We start from the raw sequence: 20,266 nt of genomic DNA, 5'->3' as shown, positions 1-20,266 counted from the left end.
AATTAATGTTAAAGTGGAGTTGTAAAAAAGTTTCATATGAGAAAAATAAAATTAAACATTTTATTTTCCTTATTCATCTCTATTATAGTTTAGGCTTGGGATTTTAATCTGTTAAACTAAATTTTCTCCTCTACCTAAGAAAAAGTTTTTTACACTGAGGATATTATTCTCAGAGTCAGCAAATCTTTGAGCTCCAAGTATTGAGCACCTGGGTACATGAAATTCATAAGATACGACCTTTAACCTTGAGGACCTTGTGTCCTACTGGAGGAGACAGAGATTACTATAGTATACTCCTCCTTTTTGTTTACTTTGCTTCCTAAATATCTTTGGAATTATTCCTGTGTTCTCTCTTTTATCATTCATTACCGAATTCCTGGAAAAGTGTTGGGTACAGTGGCACATGTCTGTAATCCCACTGACTAGGGAGGCTGAGGCAGAAGGATCTCAAGTTTGAAGCCAGCCTCAGCAACTTCATAAGGCCCTAAGCACCTTAGCAAGACACTGTTTCAAAATAAAAAAGGACTGGGGATATAGCTCAGTGGTAGAGTGTTCCTTGGTTCAATCCCTAGTACCACAACAAAACAACAAAACAAAAAAGATGATTTCTAGAAAAGAATAATAGCCAGTTTCCTTTGATATCAACTCCCATATTCTTTTCTTATCCACAGATGTGTTTATGTTCCCCTTTGCCTAAAAGCCTCTGTTACTCCATCCATATGAATGGCAGTCAGTCATCACCCTGTCATACTCCAGGGTGTAGTCTCTATTTTGCTCCTCTTTGCAGCATTTTGCCCCACCAGCCTGCCCCCTAGAATGCTTCTGTCTTAGCAATAGGGAGTAAGTTATGTTTCTGTTCCAGTTCCTTGTGCTCCCTAGGCTCCTCCTGTTCCAGAGCCCCTCTCTCAGCTGGCCTCCATTTCTTCTTCTTCCCTGCCTAGGACACTGCTGTGCATCCTCAAGGCTGGGCTCTGGCTCTAGTTCTTGGAAGCCTGAACTACACTCAAATATTGCCCAGTTAGGCCCCATGTGTGCTATGGGAGGAGTTCTTTGTTCTGCATCATGAATATTGCCTCACAAGTTCATTTCACTAACAAGACTATAAACTTATTTAGGCAAAGGATTATTCCATTGACTCTCTGCTCCCTTAGCAGCGTGCCTCATAAAAGATGTTCACTGAGTTTTGGTTGAATGAATGCTTGGATCCATGTATGCATGATTTATGCAATAGAAAATGACCTGAAGATTTGAGCAAGACATGTTATTTGGTATTCCTGTGTGGATTCCAATCTAAAATGATGCTAGTTAGTACATGGGTTCCCTCCCTATTTATTATTTTTCCTGTAGAAGCTGAACCTAATTATCTGTCTGGTTAAGCACATGGGATTTGTTTTTAAAAGGCTTCTCGTGAGAGACCATGCCATGTGTTAAGAGTTGTGTAGAGTTGCTACTCTGAGGCTGTTTATTTTACAGGGTAGGTTTGTGACATAAGACATGATAACTCTGAGTGATGCTCTTCCAACATATGTACACATTCAAAAGTGAGTTTTTCTTACCCTGTGTGCCCTCAATACTGCCTGGAGTTGTCCTGAGATCAATAAGTACATACATTAAAATTCTTTGAATAGGGTGTCACTCAGTAACAGAGCATTTGCCTAGCATGCATAGGCCCTGGGATCAATCTCCAGCATTGCTAAAAAGAAAAAAATTCTTTTGAAAATAAACATCCTTTTGAGATGTGTTTCTTTTAGGAAAAAATATGTAGGATTACTATAAAAGTATAACCCAATAGATTCATGCCACAAGTAAGCAAGTAAATCAGGTAGTCCCTGTCCTTTTTACTTATCAGTAAGTATTTTGCTTCACAAAATACTTAAACAAAATACTTACTGATATGAGATCTGCCTGTCTTTAGGGCTTATTTATTTCCCTAAAAACCAGAGGTAAATATTTTATTCTGACTGAAAAAAAGATAAACTTAATTTTGTAGAGTAGTCAGTCTTGGGTTACTCCTAGTGATAGATTTAATTATTTATTTTGGGGTTGGGTGTCAGAGACAGAATGTATGGAGTGCAGAGAGGAACACTTTATCTGTATTAATAATATTAATTGTTTTTGACATCTTAGTGTTTGTCAGATCAAATTTAAGGCATTTTAGTACATTATACACATATAGAAGATATGTATCCAATTTTATATTTTAACTTATGACATTTTAATCCACAAACAAGGCTGTTTTATGATTGGTACTAAAGATAATGTTGATGGAACCCTTTTTCCCCACTCCTGATGTTTACTTGCATGTGCAGTATAGTTCTATTAGTACAGCACTCCTGACTGCCTTCTCACTACCCAAGCAGGAGCTGCCTGAGAAGAAGCACAGGGTATGCCTAGCTCAGACACTTCTTTGGGGAGCTAACTGCCTGTGGGAACCCCACTCCTCCATCCTGTGAGTTTTACAACATATGGAAGGCCTTGTGGTTTTCTAGTGCCCCTGTGACTGGTTGGGTGAGTCTGTTTAATTTTGTCCTTCAGTATTAGCAAGCCCATTATTCTTGCAGACCTAAGCCAGATGTCGCAGTTTCAGTTTTTATCAGTAAGAAAGGTGGGATTTTAATAGCCTATCTGCCTTTCTCCTCAAATTCATTCCTCATATGTTCCAAAGTTTAGATGGGGATGTGTGGGATCCGCCATCATGCCACCGTCCTTGCATATAGGCTTTATTTCCCACAACAACCCTTAAAATTAGTTGCTTTCAGATAAGGAAGGTGGGGTCCTGTGAAGGTAAATCACTTTGTGTGATCAAGTATGATTTGGCACCCTGGTCAGGCTAACTCACAAACTCATGTCCTTTAAGACATATTGCTAATGAAAATACTAAAGATAAAAGCTTTTAAAAGACTTTACATAATATGAATCACTGAATAATACAGATGAGCTGGATTCTTTTGTAGACTTGCATTTTTATGGCTATAAATAAAAAACATTTTAACACAGTCTGCAAGTCCCTGAATGAATAGGGCCTTGTTCATCTCCCCTGGTTCCTCTTGCTTCCTTAATTTTATGCAACATTTTCTAACCATCTAGGGCTTTCTATGCTATTTATTATGTCTAGAATACTCTTTCTTTCAATTCTCTTTCTTTGCCTGTTCAACTTCTGCTTACACTTCAAATCTTAGTTCATATGTCATTTCCTCATACTGGTCTCCCATGTCTATAATAGCTGGTCCAATTGTGATTTCTGGCAGCCATCTAGTCTTTCCTTCACCCTAGCCATCATTAGTATTCATGTATTCATTTCAAACTTACACTCCCCAATAAACTGAAGCTCCATAATCATAGCAACCACTTTTCTTTTGTTTACCATTCTGGGCCTAGTATTTTGACATGATGAATGCACAGTTTGGCACACCAAGAATGCTTGCTGGGTGAAAAATGGACATAGTGCTTGACGTCGTACATTGGTCTTGACATATTTGACTATCATTTTCTACTAATACTTTCAAGTAACATGCAAAAGATATCCTTTTCCCCCCAATGATTACAAAAAATAAACATTATAGAATGGAAATCTCTTGCCTCCTTTTGGGACTTTAAACTCTTGGAAGCATAGAGTGAATTTCCAAGTGTGCCTAACTGAAAGGTTAAGTGTTCAGGGATAATAAAAGACAAAAGGACACCAGCAATGGAACCCGCTTTATTTGTCCCTGGGATATAGGATCTTGTTACATTTAAGTGTCAAGTAATAGATTTTAGGCATCTACTTCTGTTTGGTTTTTGCATATCTAAGAAGAGCATCATAAAGTTTGGATTAGTCCTCTAGGCCTGTTCATTGAGAATATACCTAATGTACACCTTAATGTCATTCTTGAAACATTGTTTGTGTTCAGACATAAAATGAGATCAGTGATATGGTAGTGTGCAAGTTAATTTTGTTTCCTAGCCAAGCCTAGAAATAACAGGTAAAATGTTGTAAAATGTCCAAATGTTGCTAAGGAGCAAAGTTAAGAATTTTCCTATGTACTTTTCTCCTTCCCCTGTTGAGCTACCTTAACATAATTTATAGTCTGCAGGGGTAAAATCAAGACATTTCCACCCATTTTATTTTGTACCCTCGGTGTTCAATGTTTTGATAAATCCAGAATTGCAGTTTTCTGGTCAGCTGTTCCCCTGGAAAACTGTCCATGGACAATAAACGACTGAAGTAAGATTCATGTGAAAATGACATTGATCATGTGCCATCAGGGTCTTACTGTTTTGATATGACAGCTGATATTGCTTCTTTTTGTCCCCTCCCTACCTCTGTTGTTATAGGGCATTGATGTACGAGATGCTCCTCTGAAGGAAATAAAGGTGACTAGTTCCAGAAGATTCATAGCTTCATTTAATGTTGTGAATACCACCAAACGAGATGCTGGGAAGTACCGCTGTATGATTCGCACTGAAGGAGGTGTTGGGATATCAAACTATGCAGAATTGGTAGTTAAAGGTATTTAATATGTTTTTATATGCTGTAATATAGTCTATGAAAATAGATATGTTAGATGGTTATTTTTTCATTATTTGCTTAAACTCAAACTTGTCTGTTACTGAACAGTTGTTTGGTAACAGGTTATATTGATGGATTGCATTTTAAGTGCAAACTTTGCATGTGAGCAATATTTTTGAAAAATGCATGTTGTTTATGTTCATTTCATTGCATACAAAGCAATGAATGTGCTTTTGGCGAGGTCTTCTGCCAGCTCTATATATAGAGATTACAACCTATAATTTTTTTTAAGGACTGAAAATTTTTTACTGATATAAAATCACTTAAAATGCAAATATTCACCAGCCAGGGTGTTTATGATAGAAGGGTGGTTAATAAAATGAAACAGTGTCAGTATAAAAATGCCCTGCCATATCACACAGGCCATATTGATAATGCTGCGTTAACATTCATAATGTTCCAGTTAGATTCTGTTACTGTATTTTGTGTGCCATGAAAATTAAGTCATTATATTCAAGGGGGTGGGGAATGAGGGAAAAAAAGAGGGGGGAAATAAGTTTCCTTCAGCTTATTTAATGCTTTTTTTGTGGACTGAGGAGATTATAGTATTAAGCTACAAAGGCAATTTTTGGCCCTAGATAGTAATTGGACTTGTAGAAGTACCATGAGGTATTTTTAGCCAGCTGTGCCAGGCCAATGCTGGTTTTTCTAGGAGAACAAAATGATGCCTTATTTAATTTTATTTGTTTGGTGCTGGGGATGTAACCTAGGGCTTCATGCATACTAAGCATATGCTCTACCACCAAGGTAGAGCCCCAGGCCTTTATTTTAAACTTTTCCTTTTCATTTCTTAAATATGAAATGTAAAATCTTCTTAGGAGAGTCTATTTCCCTTTTCAGGCAGCTATGTTTGTGCAGGCCAAGGGCTTGCCCTCTTTGGGCATCTGTTTCCTTGTATGTAAGATAGCTATTTTTATTAGTCAGCCTCTCTAGAGTACAGAATCAACAGGAAGTATGATTATAAAAAGGGAATTTATTAGATTGGCTTACACAACCAGAAACTGGATAGACCACAATGGCTGTCTGCAGACTAGAGAGCTGGAAAAACCAGTAGCTGCCCAGTCCAAGACCAAGCTTCTGGAAACTACGTGAAGAATCACTGGCAGAGTTCGCTTTGGAAGAGTGAAGAAGCTAGAATCTGATATCCTCAGAAGATCAAAGCATCAATCAAGAACCTGTTCAAGAGAGTGGAGTTTGCATCTGCATCTGCTGCCTTGTTCTTCCAATGTTTATTCCATCCTGTTGGGCTGTGCTACCCATGCTTAGGGAGGGTCTCCACTTCAGTTCACTATCCCACATTCCAGTCATTCCTAGACATGCACTCACTGAAACACCCAGAAGCCTCTTAATGATCTTCATCTTTTAATCCAATCAGGTCAACAATTCAAATTGACCATTACACTATTATAATGTCACCTATCTTACAGGATAGGAAGTTGAACTGCTTAAAGTATATTGCAGCACTTAGAACAGTGAACACAGCTAGCATATATAGGATTGTGATAAGAAGAAGAAAATCAGGGTATTCTTACTGTCTGAGCCAGTAGATCAGTTGTCATCTGGGAATGCATATCAGAACTCTCTTTCCACATTCTGAGAAGTATAAATGCCTACCTACCTACTGTCTTCTCCCCTCTCCTACCACATGCAGAAACAGAATCTCTGGGGGTATAGTTTCTAGTATAAAGCCTGTAGGTGGTTTGTATATGTGCTTCTGTTGGGAGATCAGTGTTATACATAGTCATCACGCATGGCTTAGCATACAGCGCTGGGCTTATCAGCTTCTCTCCCTTGAGAATTACCAGCAATGAAGGATATTCAGCATGAGGAAGCACATGTCAAAATGTCTACCTGAATCCCATACATTGCCACATAGGATTCTTAATTGTTTTGATTTGTAGTGAAACTTGAACTAATCTTCCTGGGAAAAATTTTGAATTTAGTTTTAATGTTTATAAAAACACTAAAAGTCATCATTGCTGTTTACACCCTAACTTGTTGAAGTTCTCTGGTGAGGGTTCACAGTGTAGAAAGTGGGTAAAGTTTACTGACAAATGCTATAAAATGTCCTCAGTCTTCCCATCATCACTGTTGTTATCTAACTTTGATCTTGGTTCAGTTCTTTGTTATCAGTTTCCCTTTGTAACTAATAGTTGCTATAACATTTCACTGTGACCTGTACTGTGTGGTTGATGCACCAATGGCAGATATGGTAGCCTCTTTAAAAATTGCTTGTGGGAAAGTTAATTTATTGGGAGCTACAAATAAATCAGATATTTCTAGACTTCAGAACAAACCTGGACACAAAGAATGTACACACTTGTGCTCCATGCTTTCCCATGTGATAGTATCCTAGCTCACTGATAAAAATATGTGGATTCTACCTTTCATCTCTGTATGCTGCCAAGACCAGTGATGATTAGATGGCATGCAGGTGGGACTCAAATATGAATTTGTCTTTTCCTCCATTTATAATTTTATTGCCAAATTTTATATATACTTCATATTAAAAAAACTAGATAATATGCCATTTTCTACTAGTTTACATGAAGTTGTTTTCCTTGAGACAGTTATTTTAAAATACACAATAGCACTGTTAGGCTACTTATTTGCAACCTAATACTTTTTGTATGCTGTATAATATTTGGAATGCTAACATTTTACACATAGGAAGAAGTAAAGTCTGTAGAGTTTATCATTTTCTTAAGACCACACTCTGATTTGGTGACAGCTCCTGAAATAAAGCACAAACTCTTTTACTATTACTCTAGTATTTATTCATGTCTACTACTGCTTTTAGTAATTAAAGACATAAAAATATTTCATATAATCTCCATAATGCATGCATATATGCCCATATCAATTTAAAGTTTAATTATATGATTTGTATGTTTATATATGAGTTATACATTTCATGTAATTAAATATGGTATTGACATATATGCATCAGACATTCATTTGTATCAATTAGGTGTATGTATGTACTTATGTGCATGAATTTACTCATTAATGGTTTGGTTTAGAATTAATTGTTTGGTGTTCTTTCTCTTGAATTAAATATTTTAGTCAGGGGCAGTTGGTGCATGCCTGCAATCTTTGGTAATTGGGAGGCCAAAGCTGTAAGATCACGAGTTTGATCCCAATCTGGGCAACTTATGGGAGTGGGGACAAAAGAAATAAATAAATATTTTAAATTGCTTCTTATTACTAGGTACAGACTGAGACCTATTCTTCCTCTCTCATTCCCTTCCTTCCTTCTTTCCTTGTCCATAAAACTACGTTCATAATTTAAGTGTATGTTGATTTATTCTTATGTTGATTCTTCCAGAAACCAAAAGTCCTTTTGAATGTCTGTCCTAGTTGTTTCCAGGTTCTAGTAGAATCTTTCATTGGATTTAGCATATGAGTTACTTTTCTTAATGAGGAATTAATATAGAAAATATTCTCTGGACAAAAACACATTAAAACCATGTCAATTTTAGGATACTAGTAACAATATCCTAAATGAGTGGGGCTGCCAACATCTCTTTGTGACCTTATCCCTGAGTTGCATTTTGACTGGCAGTTCAACAATCTTTGAATATAATTGGCTCTTTCTGTTTAGCTATGCGAATGCTTTAGAATGTATATTAAAGGGCCATAAATTGATGTTAGATTATTTTGAGTTAAACCAGAACTGTTTGAAGCACAAACTTACAGTGTATAAGCTTTAGGAACAATGTTTTAGTACACTTACATCACAATTGTAAATAGAATTCATTCGAAATTTGATATATCTTTTTTTCATTTTTTTTACTCATTTTGATGAGCCATTTTATTCATATGACTTTTCACACCTTGAATATACAAAAGAACAAGGATTCCCCAATCCAACAAAGGGAACTGATGTTGATAACTTCTTGTTGAGTCTAGGAATTGACCTACTATATCTCAGGTGCAGGCCTCAGATGGTACTTGTTGCCCTGAGGTTTTGTTCAGCAGGAAATAAGACTGTAATTGATTAGTGATGTTGGCTATGTGAGAGGGAAGGAGAAATCGCAGCAAACAACAGCATGTGCCAGTAAAAGCTTGGAACAAGTTTTATTTCACATGTATTGTATTAGCAAAATGAGGAGTTAAGAACAAACACACACGAAAAAGACACAAAGCACCTGTGGAAACACTCTTGAGAACAATCACTAGATCTCATATTTTTCTGAAATGACAACTCATTGAAGTGAAAATGTATTATTTTGTGTAAGATCCTGTTTATCACATGTGTTACCATGCACAGTGATATTGTCTTGTAGAATATCTTCATTTGAGTCTGGAAGGGCCATTCACCAACATCTACCTAATAAACTGGGAAAACTATTTATTGTAAGATTGCTTGTCTTTCTTTTCAGATGATGTTGTAGAAACATATGGCAGTCTCTGGTTATAAACAATGGAAGAGACTTTCTCAGGCTGTAAAGACCATCTGCTATTGATTCTTAAATTTTTATCAAGCCAGGTATCAAGCTTGTTCCTTGATTCAGAGCTTTCCTTTGTGTTCACTGCTGTAATAAGACTCATTACTAGAACTTCCCTGATAGTAGCAGCAGTACACATTATTATCCAGAATTCTCCATTCTCTGCTAACTAAATGAGTCCACTGTGATAGTTTTTTGGGAAATGAGTCATCCTAGAGATATGTGTATGATGAGATAAACTATACTTTCATTTTCTTTTTAAAATGATGCTATCTTGGGACTATTTATATAAGAAAACTCAATTTAATGATGTAGAGAACTCTAGTACTTTGATAGTTTAAAAAAGATTTTCAATAAGTAAGTTGAGAGAGTTTTTACCAGTCACTTTGATGTATGTGTTTGAGCAAAATGAGTTGTATCTTTAGAACTGTTAGGGGCATATCTACTTGAACTAGTTAGGTTTATTTTGTTTCATTTTTAGATAGTTTCTCCTTATGTTGCCCAGGCTGGTCTTGAACTCCTTCAAGTGATTCTCCCATCTCAGCCTGCCAAGTAGTTGGAACAAGTGTGAGCCACCACACCCATTTCAAGTTAGGTTTTTAAAAAAGATGGTTTGTTTTGCAACTCTGAGCCTTGTGAAAACATTTGTTTAATGTGCTTTTATCATTAACTCTTCTCATCAATTCATTCCTAAAATTTTAATGTCTTATGCATTTTAATTATTGATGCATGTTTAAGTCTTTTAATACAAAAGACAGAAGCATCTGAAAGGTGGCTCTCTGTTTGCCTTCCAGAACCCCCTGTTCCTATTGCCCCACCACAGCTGGCCTCCGTGGGAGCAACCTATTTGTGGATACAGCTCAATGCCAACTCTATCAATGGAGATGGGCCCATTGTGGCCCGCGAGGTGGAGTATTGCACAGCCAGTGGGAGCTGGAATGATCGGCAGCCAGTGGATTCCACAAGTTATAAAATTGGGCACCTTGACCCAGATACAGAATATGAGATTAGTGTGCTCCTCACCAGGCCTGGGGAGGGTGGCACCGGATCTCCTGGGCCAGCTCTCCGGACAAGAACAAAATGTGCTGGTGAGTATTAAGGAAACCAGCAACTAGTCATCTTGGTCTTTCTGTCTGCTAATGTTAGGGTTCATTAGATGACCTCTCTGCTTTCCAGCTCTACTAGCAACCTGTATGTGAATAAAATGTTCCTTCAGCCAGGACAACAGTAGATTAACATCTTGTGAACTTTGGAACCAGTGACCTCGAGGCTTGGTATCTTTCAACTTTCTTCCATCACTTCTTCCTATTTTCAGTATACATCTTGCTCTGAGTACCACACAATTCATACTAGAGTAGTTCCTAAGGATCTTGGAAACTGTCTACTTCAGTGATGTCTATTAATGGGTCAGACCCTATCCTTATGATTCCTATGTTTAATGTTCATGATTAATGTGCTTGTAACCTGTGAGGTCTTTGGAATAATAGCTTCCGTCTTAGATCTAGAAATCTTGTTTTACTGATGGATATCTGATAGAGGGCTGCTGGCCAGTGATTGGGAGCCCATATGTAACATGAGCAGGAATGATTTGTGGGCTTCATACAATCTTTGGGTTCTTTGGATGCAGATTCCTAATTGTATAAATCTCTTCTGCAACTTAAATAAAAGTAGAATTGAGGGAGAGTGAAATGTAATGTATTATAAAAATCAGAACCTGAAGGATACTCCTGTTAGAGATTACAGGGCTCTTTCTGTATGGTGACTCTCTGGTAGAAAGAGAAATAACATGGAATCCTACAGTGCTCTTGTATGGTGGACACCAAGAGTCCTTGTATTGAATTGTGTCCAAGAGGAGGAAATTCATGAAGTTTTATGGAGTTAGAAAATTCTTTACATAACATTAATTAAAAAAATAAGTATGTTTTGTTTCTAAGTTTAAAAGTATAGTTAGACCTCTGTATCCATAGGTTCTGCATCCATGAATTGAACTACCATCAAAAGTGTTCAGATTACGTAGAGTGAAATGAGAGGGAGGTGGGGTATGAAAAATGGTAGAATGGGACAGACATCATTACCCTATGTACATGTATGATTACACAAGTGGTATGAATCTACATCATGCACAACCACAGAAATGAAAAGATGTACCCCATTTGTGTACAATGAATCAAAATGCAGTCTGTAAAAATAAAAAACAATTTAAAAAGAGGGTTCAGAAAAATAAATTATCCATACTGAACATTTGTAGACCTTTTTCTTAGCATTATTCCCTAAATAATATAGCCTAAATTATTGTTTTATAGCATATTATATTATCTAAGTAATTTAGAGATGATATAAAGGATATGGGAGGCTATGAGTAGGTTATATGCAGAAAATACATTTTATATAAACAGTAATGGCATTGGAGGATTTTATTATATTTGGGGATCTCAGAATCTTTAATAGTCCTAGCTGTTTCATTATTTTCTGAGTAATTGGCTTATGATATTTCTGTAAATTTAATATTCATGAGGGAAATTCTTTTATGGTGGAAGCTTTCTTTTAGAGGAGGGAGCAGGTACTTTTTCCTTCCAGGGAGTCATACCATTAAGTGTGCTGATAGCCTCTTGCAGCAGCCTCTGCATTGGACTGTTTGTAACACTTGCCTCTGTTTCTCCACCTCCGTGTCATCATAGCACCCTCCCCTGTGGCATAAGAACTGCTCTGAGATTCCACCTCACACCAGTGAGAATGGCAATTATAAAGGCTGGTGGGACTGCAAATTGGTGCAACCACTATGGAAAGCATTATGGAGATTCCTCAAAAAACTAGGAATGGAACCACCATTTGACCTAGTTATTCTACTCCTCAATACATATCCAAAGGATTTAAAATCTGCATACTGTGGTGACACAGACACATCAGTGTTTATAGCAGCTCACTTCACAATAGCTAAGCTATGGAACAAAACTATGTGCCCATCAACAGATGAATGGATAAAGAAAATGTTGTATATATACACAAAGGAATTTTACTCAGCCATAAAGAAGAATGACTGTGACATTTGCTAGCAAATGGATGTATCTAGAGACAGTTATGCCATGTGAAATAAGCCAGTTCCAAAAAGCCAAAGGTCAAATGTTTTCTTCGATAGTTGGAAGCTAACCCACAATAAGGAGGGGATAAGGGGAAGAATAGAAGTTCAGTGGATTAGACAATGGGGAATGGAGAGAAAGAAGCGGGGATAGGAAAAGGAAAGACAGTGGAATGAACCTGACATAATTTTCCCATGTGTATATGAAAACAACACAGTAAATCCCACCATCATGTACATCCACAAGAATGAGATACTAACTAGAATAAGATATATTCCATGCTTATATAATTATATCAAAATGAATTCTGCTGTTATGTATAACTAAAAAGAACCAATTAAAAAAAAAGCGTAGCACACACACACAAAATAACTACTCTTCTGGATTGTTGCTTTCCACAGCCCTGTTTAGTGGTTCCAAAGGAAAAGGAGTTTTCTAATCCTTTCCTGACCTTTCTCCCCTGCTCAACCTTGTCATCTCATTTCTCTCTCACTTAGTTGAGGAAATTTCTTCCATTTTGTGAAATATTTTCTTGTGTTATCATCTGTTACAATACAAACAATAGTCTTATATAACATTGTCTTATGATTTTACACTATAGAAATCACTTTCAAATCTGTTATTTATTTGACATTTGCCTCATGAGATCTCCTGGGCATATAATGTGAGCCCCACCCCTGTCATAACTGGAGAAATTGAGGCCCCTAGACTCCTGTCCACTTCAGCATGCTCCAGGAGAAATACCTTCCTGTTTGGGGCATGGCAGTGTATGCTTTCCCTCTCTCTCTCTAAAATAAGTTATAATTTCATTGTCTAGATTGGAAAGAGAATGCTTTATCTCCTTCTAGTTACTGGCAGTCCTTACTACTTAATGCTTCTAGTCCTGGCCTTTCTTCTATGTTTTGTCTTTTCTCTTGATCGTGATCATTTAGCTGCAGACAGATTGCCATATATATTTCCCCTGATTTTAATGTATTTTCAGGAAGCCCTTTGATGCAGTTGCGTGATGTGCAAATGTATAACTCTCAAAGAGAAAGAGTTCCTTTTGTAATAGATTGGCAGTCTGCCTTTGAAGAAATGGAAGCCAATTTTGAATTGGTATCTGTGCATCAACATTGTGCCTTAAAGGATTGAACCTCACCCAAGTGAGGAAACCTAGTGACAAAGCACTCCTGTCCTTCTACTGTTTACAACCTACACTTGACACTATTCATGTTGCACATCCCTGTATGTCAAGCACTGGCATAGAATATTTTTGAAAAAGCTGCAATTGAGCAAGTGAACCTTAGAAAATAGAGGAAGTATGCTAGGTCAAAGTGTCACAGAAATCAGAGGGGGAGGCAAGCTAGGTGGTGCAGAAAGTGAAGTGAAATGAGACTTCTTATTGCCAGAGGAATTACAGTTCACTCTTTCTTGATCTCAACTTTTGAGAAAATTTGCAGATTGGTGGTTGCTATTGATGATCTTCTTGGAATTGCAGAAAGCAGGATGAAGAGGAAATAAGACAGATGCTATAAAATGGAAAATTTGATATTGGTCCCAAACTGTTGCTCAGATGGTCTGTGAGCATTTATAGGGTTTATATGGAACAAATCAAGGATCTCATAATCCTGGAAGAGACCACAAACTTTTCATTAGCAGTAGATAGAAACACTCTTGACCAGGCTTGATCAGTGGATGAATCTAATCAAGTGAAAAGCAAGTGAAAGTGCAGATTCATCCTGCATGGTTTAAACAGCTGAATTAGTGCTGAATCAGAGTAATATAATTTAGCAGCAGCATAACTGAAGAAGACATTGAATATTTGGCTTAAATGCATATGAATCTTTAATATAATCCATATTAAATTAATCACCCCACAATGCTATTTCCTCTCCCCGCAATAAAAAGAAAACACTGTAATCTTAGTTTGCATTAGGTTGCAAAATGCCCATTGTGAAGGAGGTGACTGTGCTGGTTTGGCTCCTCATAATTATTTCATTTATTTCTGGTCCCTGCACTTGTAGACCCAGAACAAAAGAACTTGCATATAGGGGAAAAAAACTGGAATCAGAAAAATGTTGTAGAATATAATTCAACCAATGAGGGATGGTGGAAGGAACTAAGAAAAGGGATGTAGGAGATGGGGACAGGGCTGAATCATGAATAGTGAGTTTCTGTGAGCTGATTTGTTTAGTCAGAAGCTGACACTGTAGACACTCAAAAGAGGATTGAGATGGCTAACCTTGATGATATCTTTAGAATGTGATTCATTGTCCTCTTTCTTATGAATGATCCATTGCATATTTCCACTCTCAAATCTTTCAGTTTCCCTTTGATTTTCTCCTTTCCCAAATATACCCTAATCATGCTTACCAAGCACTTCTTTGTAGGCTGTGGAGGTCTCTGATGATCTTTCCAGAAATCTGAGCAGAGGAGGAAAAATAGTTTATTATTTTTATGACTGCATAGATTACATTTGTAAGTCTGACTGGCACTCAGATTTGCTGCCTGGTTTTCATGCTGGAATACCACTTCATTGATGAAACAGCTTTGGTGGGGGCTAGAGCATGTCATGTATTCCTTAGTTTGACTATGAAGCCTTAACTAGCTGGGGCATATCAGGACCCTAGAATAACCTTACATACATCTAGTGGTCAAGTAACATGAACTTCCAATTAAAAGTTTATTTGTCTTTTAACATTTTCATTCCAAGGAATTTGACATTGATAATCTAATTTCATTACCCCTAGTCTTCTAGAAATATTACTTACCTTGCCAGTGTACAAATTTGAGAACCATTATCTCTGTATTATGAGCTCATAGAATAATGTAGTATTAGGTTCTTGATGGACATAATTCTCTCATCTCTTAAACCTGTTTTAACCAAGCTCTTTGCTTTCATTTCTATGCTGCATCAACAAGACCTGTATTATCATGTCTTTGTGACACCCGTGAAACCATGTTTAGCTTCTTATATGAAAAATGGCAAGATCACCATTTATTGCCTGCCCTGGGTCACTGGAATTGATTTTCCTGTGTGGCTTATAGATGAAATCTCATTACCTGGTCAGCTTTCTGCAAGAATTGTATTGTGGCACACTTCCAGAATGCTTGCTGTTTATGCTTCTGAAAATTATCTCCAAATACATACACAGCCTCAACATGCCAGAGCTTGATCCCATCATTTAGCTTCTCTGATTCCACATCTGCATCTCTAAATAGGGGTATCAGCACCTTGCCTGACTGTATCAGAAGTGTTTTTGAAGATCAGGTTAGATCTTAACTGCAAAGGCATTTTAAAAATAATAAATTTGCTTTCATGTGGGTTATTTAAAAAATAATTATAGTCAGAGCTAACTTCATGATTTATATACACATCCAGTTATTTCCCAGCTGTGCAGCTCAGCCATAGTTGGGTGACTTCAGAGAGTTCAGCATCTAGTTAAACAAAATGCAATTTAAGTTTGTGATTTCTATTATATCTTACATTCTTGTAATTATATGCGGCCTATATATCCTAAGCCATTAAATAGTTACTGCTTAAAATAGAGAAATGGATGATATGGTTAGATTCATTTTCACAGTGGATTTTTTATGTGTTTTATTTGGGGATATTACATTTTATGAATCCTAGTGATTGGTTAAATGTGGTTAAGTGACCTGCTAATAATTGGTCCCAGAAGTTACAGAAGGTTGATGATAAACTAACGACAAAAGAGTTAGCATTGGTAAGAGTGGAAAAAACTGAACTTAAAAGTGTTACTTAGAATTAATATAACTAAAAACCTTTGCAGGAAGAATGATTATACCTTTTTCTAGAAAAAATATCATAAGATATTTATTCAAGTTCTGGGCACAGTTCCAAGCCCTTAGGGTAGAGTGACAGGACAAGATTTCTGCCTCCGGGATTCAGGATGTTGCTCAGTGGTAAAGCACTTGCGTAGCATGCACAAGGCCCTGGGTTTGATTCCCAGTGTCAGGAGGAAAAAAGAAATTTCTGCCTTTCAGAGCTTATATATTTGGAGGTATTAGAAGGAGGAAGGTTATAGGCAATATATAAATATATAGGTACCTATAAACATACATGTGCACACATGCATAAATAAGGTTATGTGTAAGGTAGTGATAAATGTAATGAAGAAAAATGAAGGAATAGAGTATTTTTCTCTTGTGGTAAAATGCATATAGCATGAACTTACTGTCTTGTCCAGTTCTAAGTGTGGAGTTCAGTTGTGTTAAATACATTGAACCAATTTCCGGAACTTTTTCACCTTCCCAAACTGAAACTCTATACCCATCAAAGTGACCCCTCTCCTCCCAACCCACAGTCCCTGCCAGCCACCACCTGTCTTGTCCCTCTGAATTTGACTCCTCTAGATACCTCATGCAAGTGAGTTCAGAGTGTGAGGTCCTCCAGGTTCACTACCACACAACATGAATGACTTCACATTTTGGTTTATGTGATCATGGTACTATATGTACCTATTTCACATAATTCTCTGGGAGTTCTTTTGGGATTTTTAAGCACTGCCTTTGACTTTCAATTAAATTCATCTCCTTTATATGCTATCTTGTCTGCAGTGTTGTCAGTGACACAAAATATTAGACCTGCTTTTCACTATTTCTGGTAATTTCTTCAGTGTTCTTTGTTCTATGGAAGGCTGCATAACCCCCAGTGTACATTTTCATTTATCTCCTGCTCTTTGTAAAGACAACTATCTTATTGCACTTGGAACACATGTACTTGTGTGCCTGTCTTGTGTCCTTGACATATCCTTTGATCAGTAAACATACATGAGCTAGGGACCAGAGGACCTTCAGGGTAGGACCCAGCATTCTGACTCTGGAAAGTTTTTACTAACTACAAATTCAAAGTCCTGTGGTTTCTTTTATTATCTACTCTGAGATCATCTCAGTGTGCTTTATGTGGTGGCACACTCTTATCATACCAGGACCAGCCTAATGTTATGAGATTTGGGGTTAATATTGGTTTTGAAATATTAATTCACTGTGTTTGCCTAAGTGTGACGCTGGAGAGACTCATTTTAAATATATCTGAATGAAATTCTCATACGGGAAATGAATAGTAATGGGTTTCACTGCGAGGGAATGTTGCTTGAAGCCCTACCTGCATGATGCTGGAATTCAACTAAAGGCTGGTGTCTGCTTCTGTTTCTTTATTATTCTTAGTTTCTTCTTAAGGGAGAAAAATAAATATTCTGGTTGGAATGAGCCTGATCTTCATTTAAGCCTTGCCAAAACCAGGTTTATTTCTCCTAAATCAAGGATAACCAGATTTGTTTTTTCTGTACCAAATTGTTACCAACATTAAGAATTTGGACCTACATTGATGATCCCTGGGAACTCAGGGGCAGGTGGAAGCTGATCTAATAATGACTGTTATTCTGAATGAACAAAGGCCAACAACCTAATTGAATAGACATAATTTATTTTTAATTTAAGTTTATTTACCAGAGGAAAAATTAAAAGTATTCTACTTCTAAAACAGTTCTGCCAAAGGGCAGCATGTTTTTAATGCATTTCTAACACATTAAACCATTAGGAACCTTTTAAAATTATCAACATTAAAAGGGCATTAAAAGTATCTTCCCTACCAGACTACTGTTGTAAACACTTTGCTTTGGTTTGCATCACACAGTGGATAGGACAGGAATGTATTAACCATGAAGTACCTTTGTTTTTTTTTGTTTTTTTTTTTTTTTTTTTGGTTAAAAATACATCTCGTCCCTTCCTTAGTTTTGAAATATTAATTCATGGTGCTTTCCTAACTGTGACACTGTAGTGACTCATTTCAAATATATCTGAATGAAATCTCATATGGGAAGTGAGGTCTTCTTACCTCAAAGGTATTATAACTGATTCCTAGATCTTAAATCCTGCTGCTTTTTAACATTGATTTAGCACTTTCCCTGAATCTGAACCCCAGGGCAACGGTAGTGCAGGAATAAAATGGAACTACTTGAGCAGTTGTGTAGGAGAGGTTTGGAAGCTCTTGAAAAAGTGTAGACAGATGGAATTGGTTGTTCTTGGAGTTATTGTGCAGTGGTTCTTAAAGTGCTGTGATAGTTCTCTGGAAGACATCAAGCAGGCCCCTTGGCTGTGCAGAATGAGCATACATACAGTTCCTCTTAGCTTCCTCTAAGCTTGTGCTTGAACTCTTTGTAGTGAGTTTCCTGTGTAGTTTTGAATAAACTGAAGAGGTAGAGAAAACTAAGATCCAGAGCTGGGGATTGCCAGTTTTGGCTGCCTGGGGCCAATCCCAACTCTATCTCTCTTTCTGACTGGTCATCGGAGATAGAGAAAACTCATAAAACCCTTCTAAGCCACATTTTATGCATCTGTCAGGGGCTTGACCAGATGCCTTGTTTTAGTGTTCTGATTCCATCAGTCTGTGAGAAATCACCATTGTTACTAGTATTGGACCCTGACTGAGCACCAGCTACAGCATGTGGCCCTAAGGTCTCTGGAGTATTCCAGGATGCCTCTACTTCTTATAGCAGTATCTTTTAGACAAAGGAAGACACTTATTTTAATTTCCCTTAGAGACCCTGGGCCATCTAAATCTTTCCAAAACTCTCTTCTGGATTTAGTAGGGAAAAAAGCATTGATAGTTAAATGACTGATTTTTTTTTTTTTTTTATTAGAATGCCTTAGTTCTTTATCCCATTTATGATGGAGTGGGGTTGTATTTTACGGTCTCTGTGTTAGCATTTGTAATACACTAGGGTCCCACGCATAATCAATGTGTTCTGCATGCTTATGTTGTCAGCATTTTAACTTATCACCAAGGCTCATACTTTTCTCACTGCTTTTGTGAGCATTGGGGAAGAGTGAGTGTTCCCTTAGAGAACTTCTTTCTCTTTACAGTCTAAATGATTTGGGCGAGTACTGCTTCTGACACTGACAGCTAAAAATTCTCAACATAGCACTGAGCCTTCCTGAACCTATGTGTCCCAATACTTCTAGTCAGCTTCCTGCCAATATCAGCATCTTCTCTCCTAGCAATACTGTAAAATTAAATCTGCTAATGTGTGAAAACTTGTTGACAGAGTGCCTTGATCACCAGGTACCCTCTGAGTCCCATGAAAACTTGCTGTCAAACTCCAATCAGTTTATAAAATTAATTTTTCTTAGAGTTGAGGATATATACTATGATAAAATCTTCTATTAGGACTTTTTTTAAAACAAATGTTTGATTTCATTTGACATACCCACTTCAAGTTGAAGTTCACTTGAGGAGAAATAAAATAAAACAAACAAACCTGTATGTCCTCGAGCTAGTGCCATAAAATGATCACATATTTACTGGATCGCAAGAGAACTTTTTGTTTTTGTTCTTTCCAGTGTTGTCAGTCAGTTGGGCCTAGTGACCCAGTGTTATTTTGCAGGGTGGCAGACAAAAAACTGTGAAGGCTTTATTCATAGGTGAGTCATTGTCATGGTAATGGACATACTGCAGTTATTAGTGACACCATGAATGTTTGGGGCACTTTTAACCCTTTGAAGGGCACTGACCCAATCTTAAATACTTCTGAGTTCACATAGAACACACAAACCTGGGTAAGGACTGTGTGGCTGAGGAGTCCTGGGAGTCTGTTTCCCTTTTGGTCACTTATTATGCAGGTCTCAGAAGATAAAGAACCCTTGCTAAGTGAGGATAAAGACTCAGTCCTGATGCCACAGATCTAAGAAATTGAAGCACATAATAAAATCTTAGGATGAGAGCTGATTTTGAGCCATGCCAATAGGCATCTTGTGCCCCTGACCCAAGAGCAGAAAGAGCTCCTCTCAGGATGTCTAAGTCTTCTGAACACTGTAATCTTCTGTTCCCTCATTCTTCCTTTCCCAGACATGCTATGTGCTGTACTTGGACCACAACCAAAATGAGTGTCATGCATGGGGAAATGAGTTTTGCCTGTGACCTCAAATGTCACATGCTTCTGTTCATTCTCCCTGTAGCACACCGAGATTCACTCTTCTCAGCATGTCTGCCCCCCTTCATGTGAGTGAAAAACTTACTTGAACATGTTTTTGTGGCATTTGACCTTCCATTAGAACTCACCTGCTTCATCTGTAAGGACAGTGCTGCTTGAGTTTTTAAAAACTAAATTAATAAGAAGAAAAATAAATGAGAGCTAAAATCTGCATAGTAACAACAGATTATAAAAGCTTGATGACATGTCTGT

The 20,266-nt window shown here is 37.3% G+C and overlaps 1 protein-coding gene across 1 annotated transcript in view; it reads left to right on the top strand.

Annotated features, from left to right (window-relative positions):
* PTPRM (protein tyrosine phosphatase receptor type M) overlaps positions 1 to 20,266 on the top strand; it is an 849,607-nt gene that overhangs the window by 390,034 nt on the left and 439,307 nt on the right. The window contains 2 exon segments of the mRNA XM_079108449.1: positions 4,315 to 4,489; positions 9,795 to 10,088. Of these exon segments, the coding sequence (XP_078964575.1) occupies positions 4,315 to 4,489; positions 9,795 to 10,088 (469 nt within the window).

The sequence above is a fragment of the Sciurus vulgaris genome, assembly GCF_902686455.1.
Source record: "Sciurus vulgaris genome assembly, chromosome: 13".
Lineage (NCBI taxonomy): Eukaryota > Metazoa > Chordata > Mammalia > Rodentia > Sciuridae > Sciurus > Sciurus vulgaris.
This window is presented reverse-complemented; position numbering and strand designations above follow the sequence as displayed.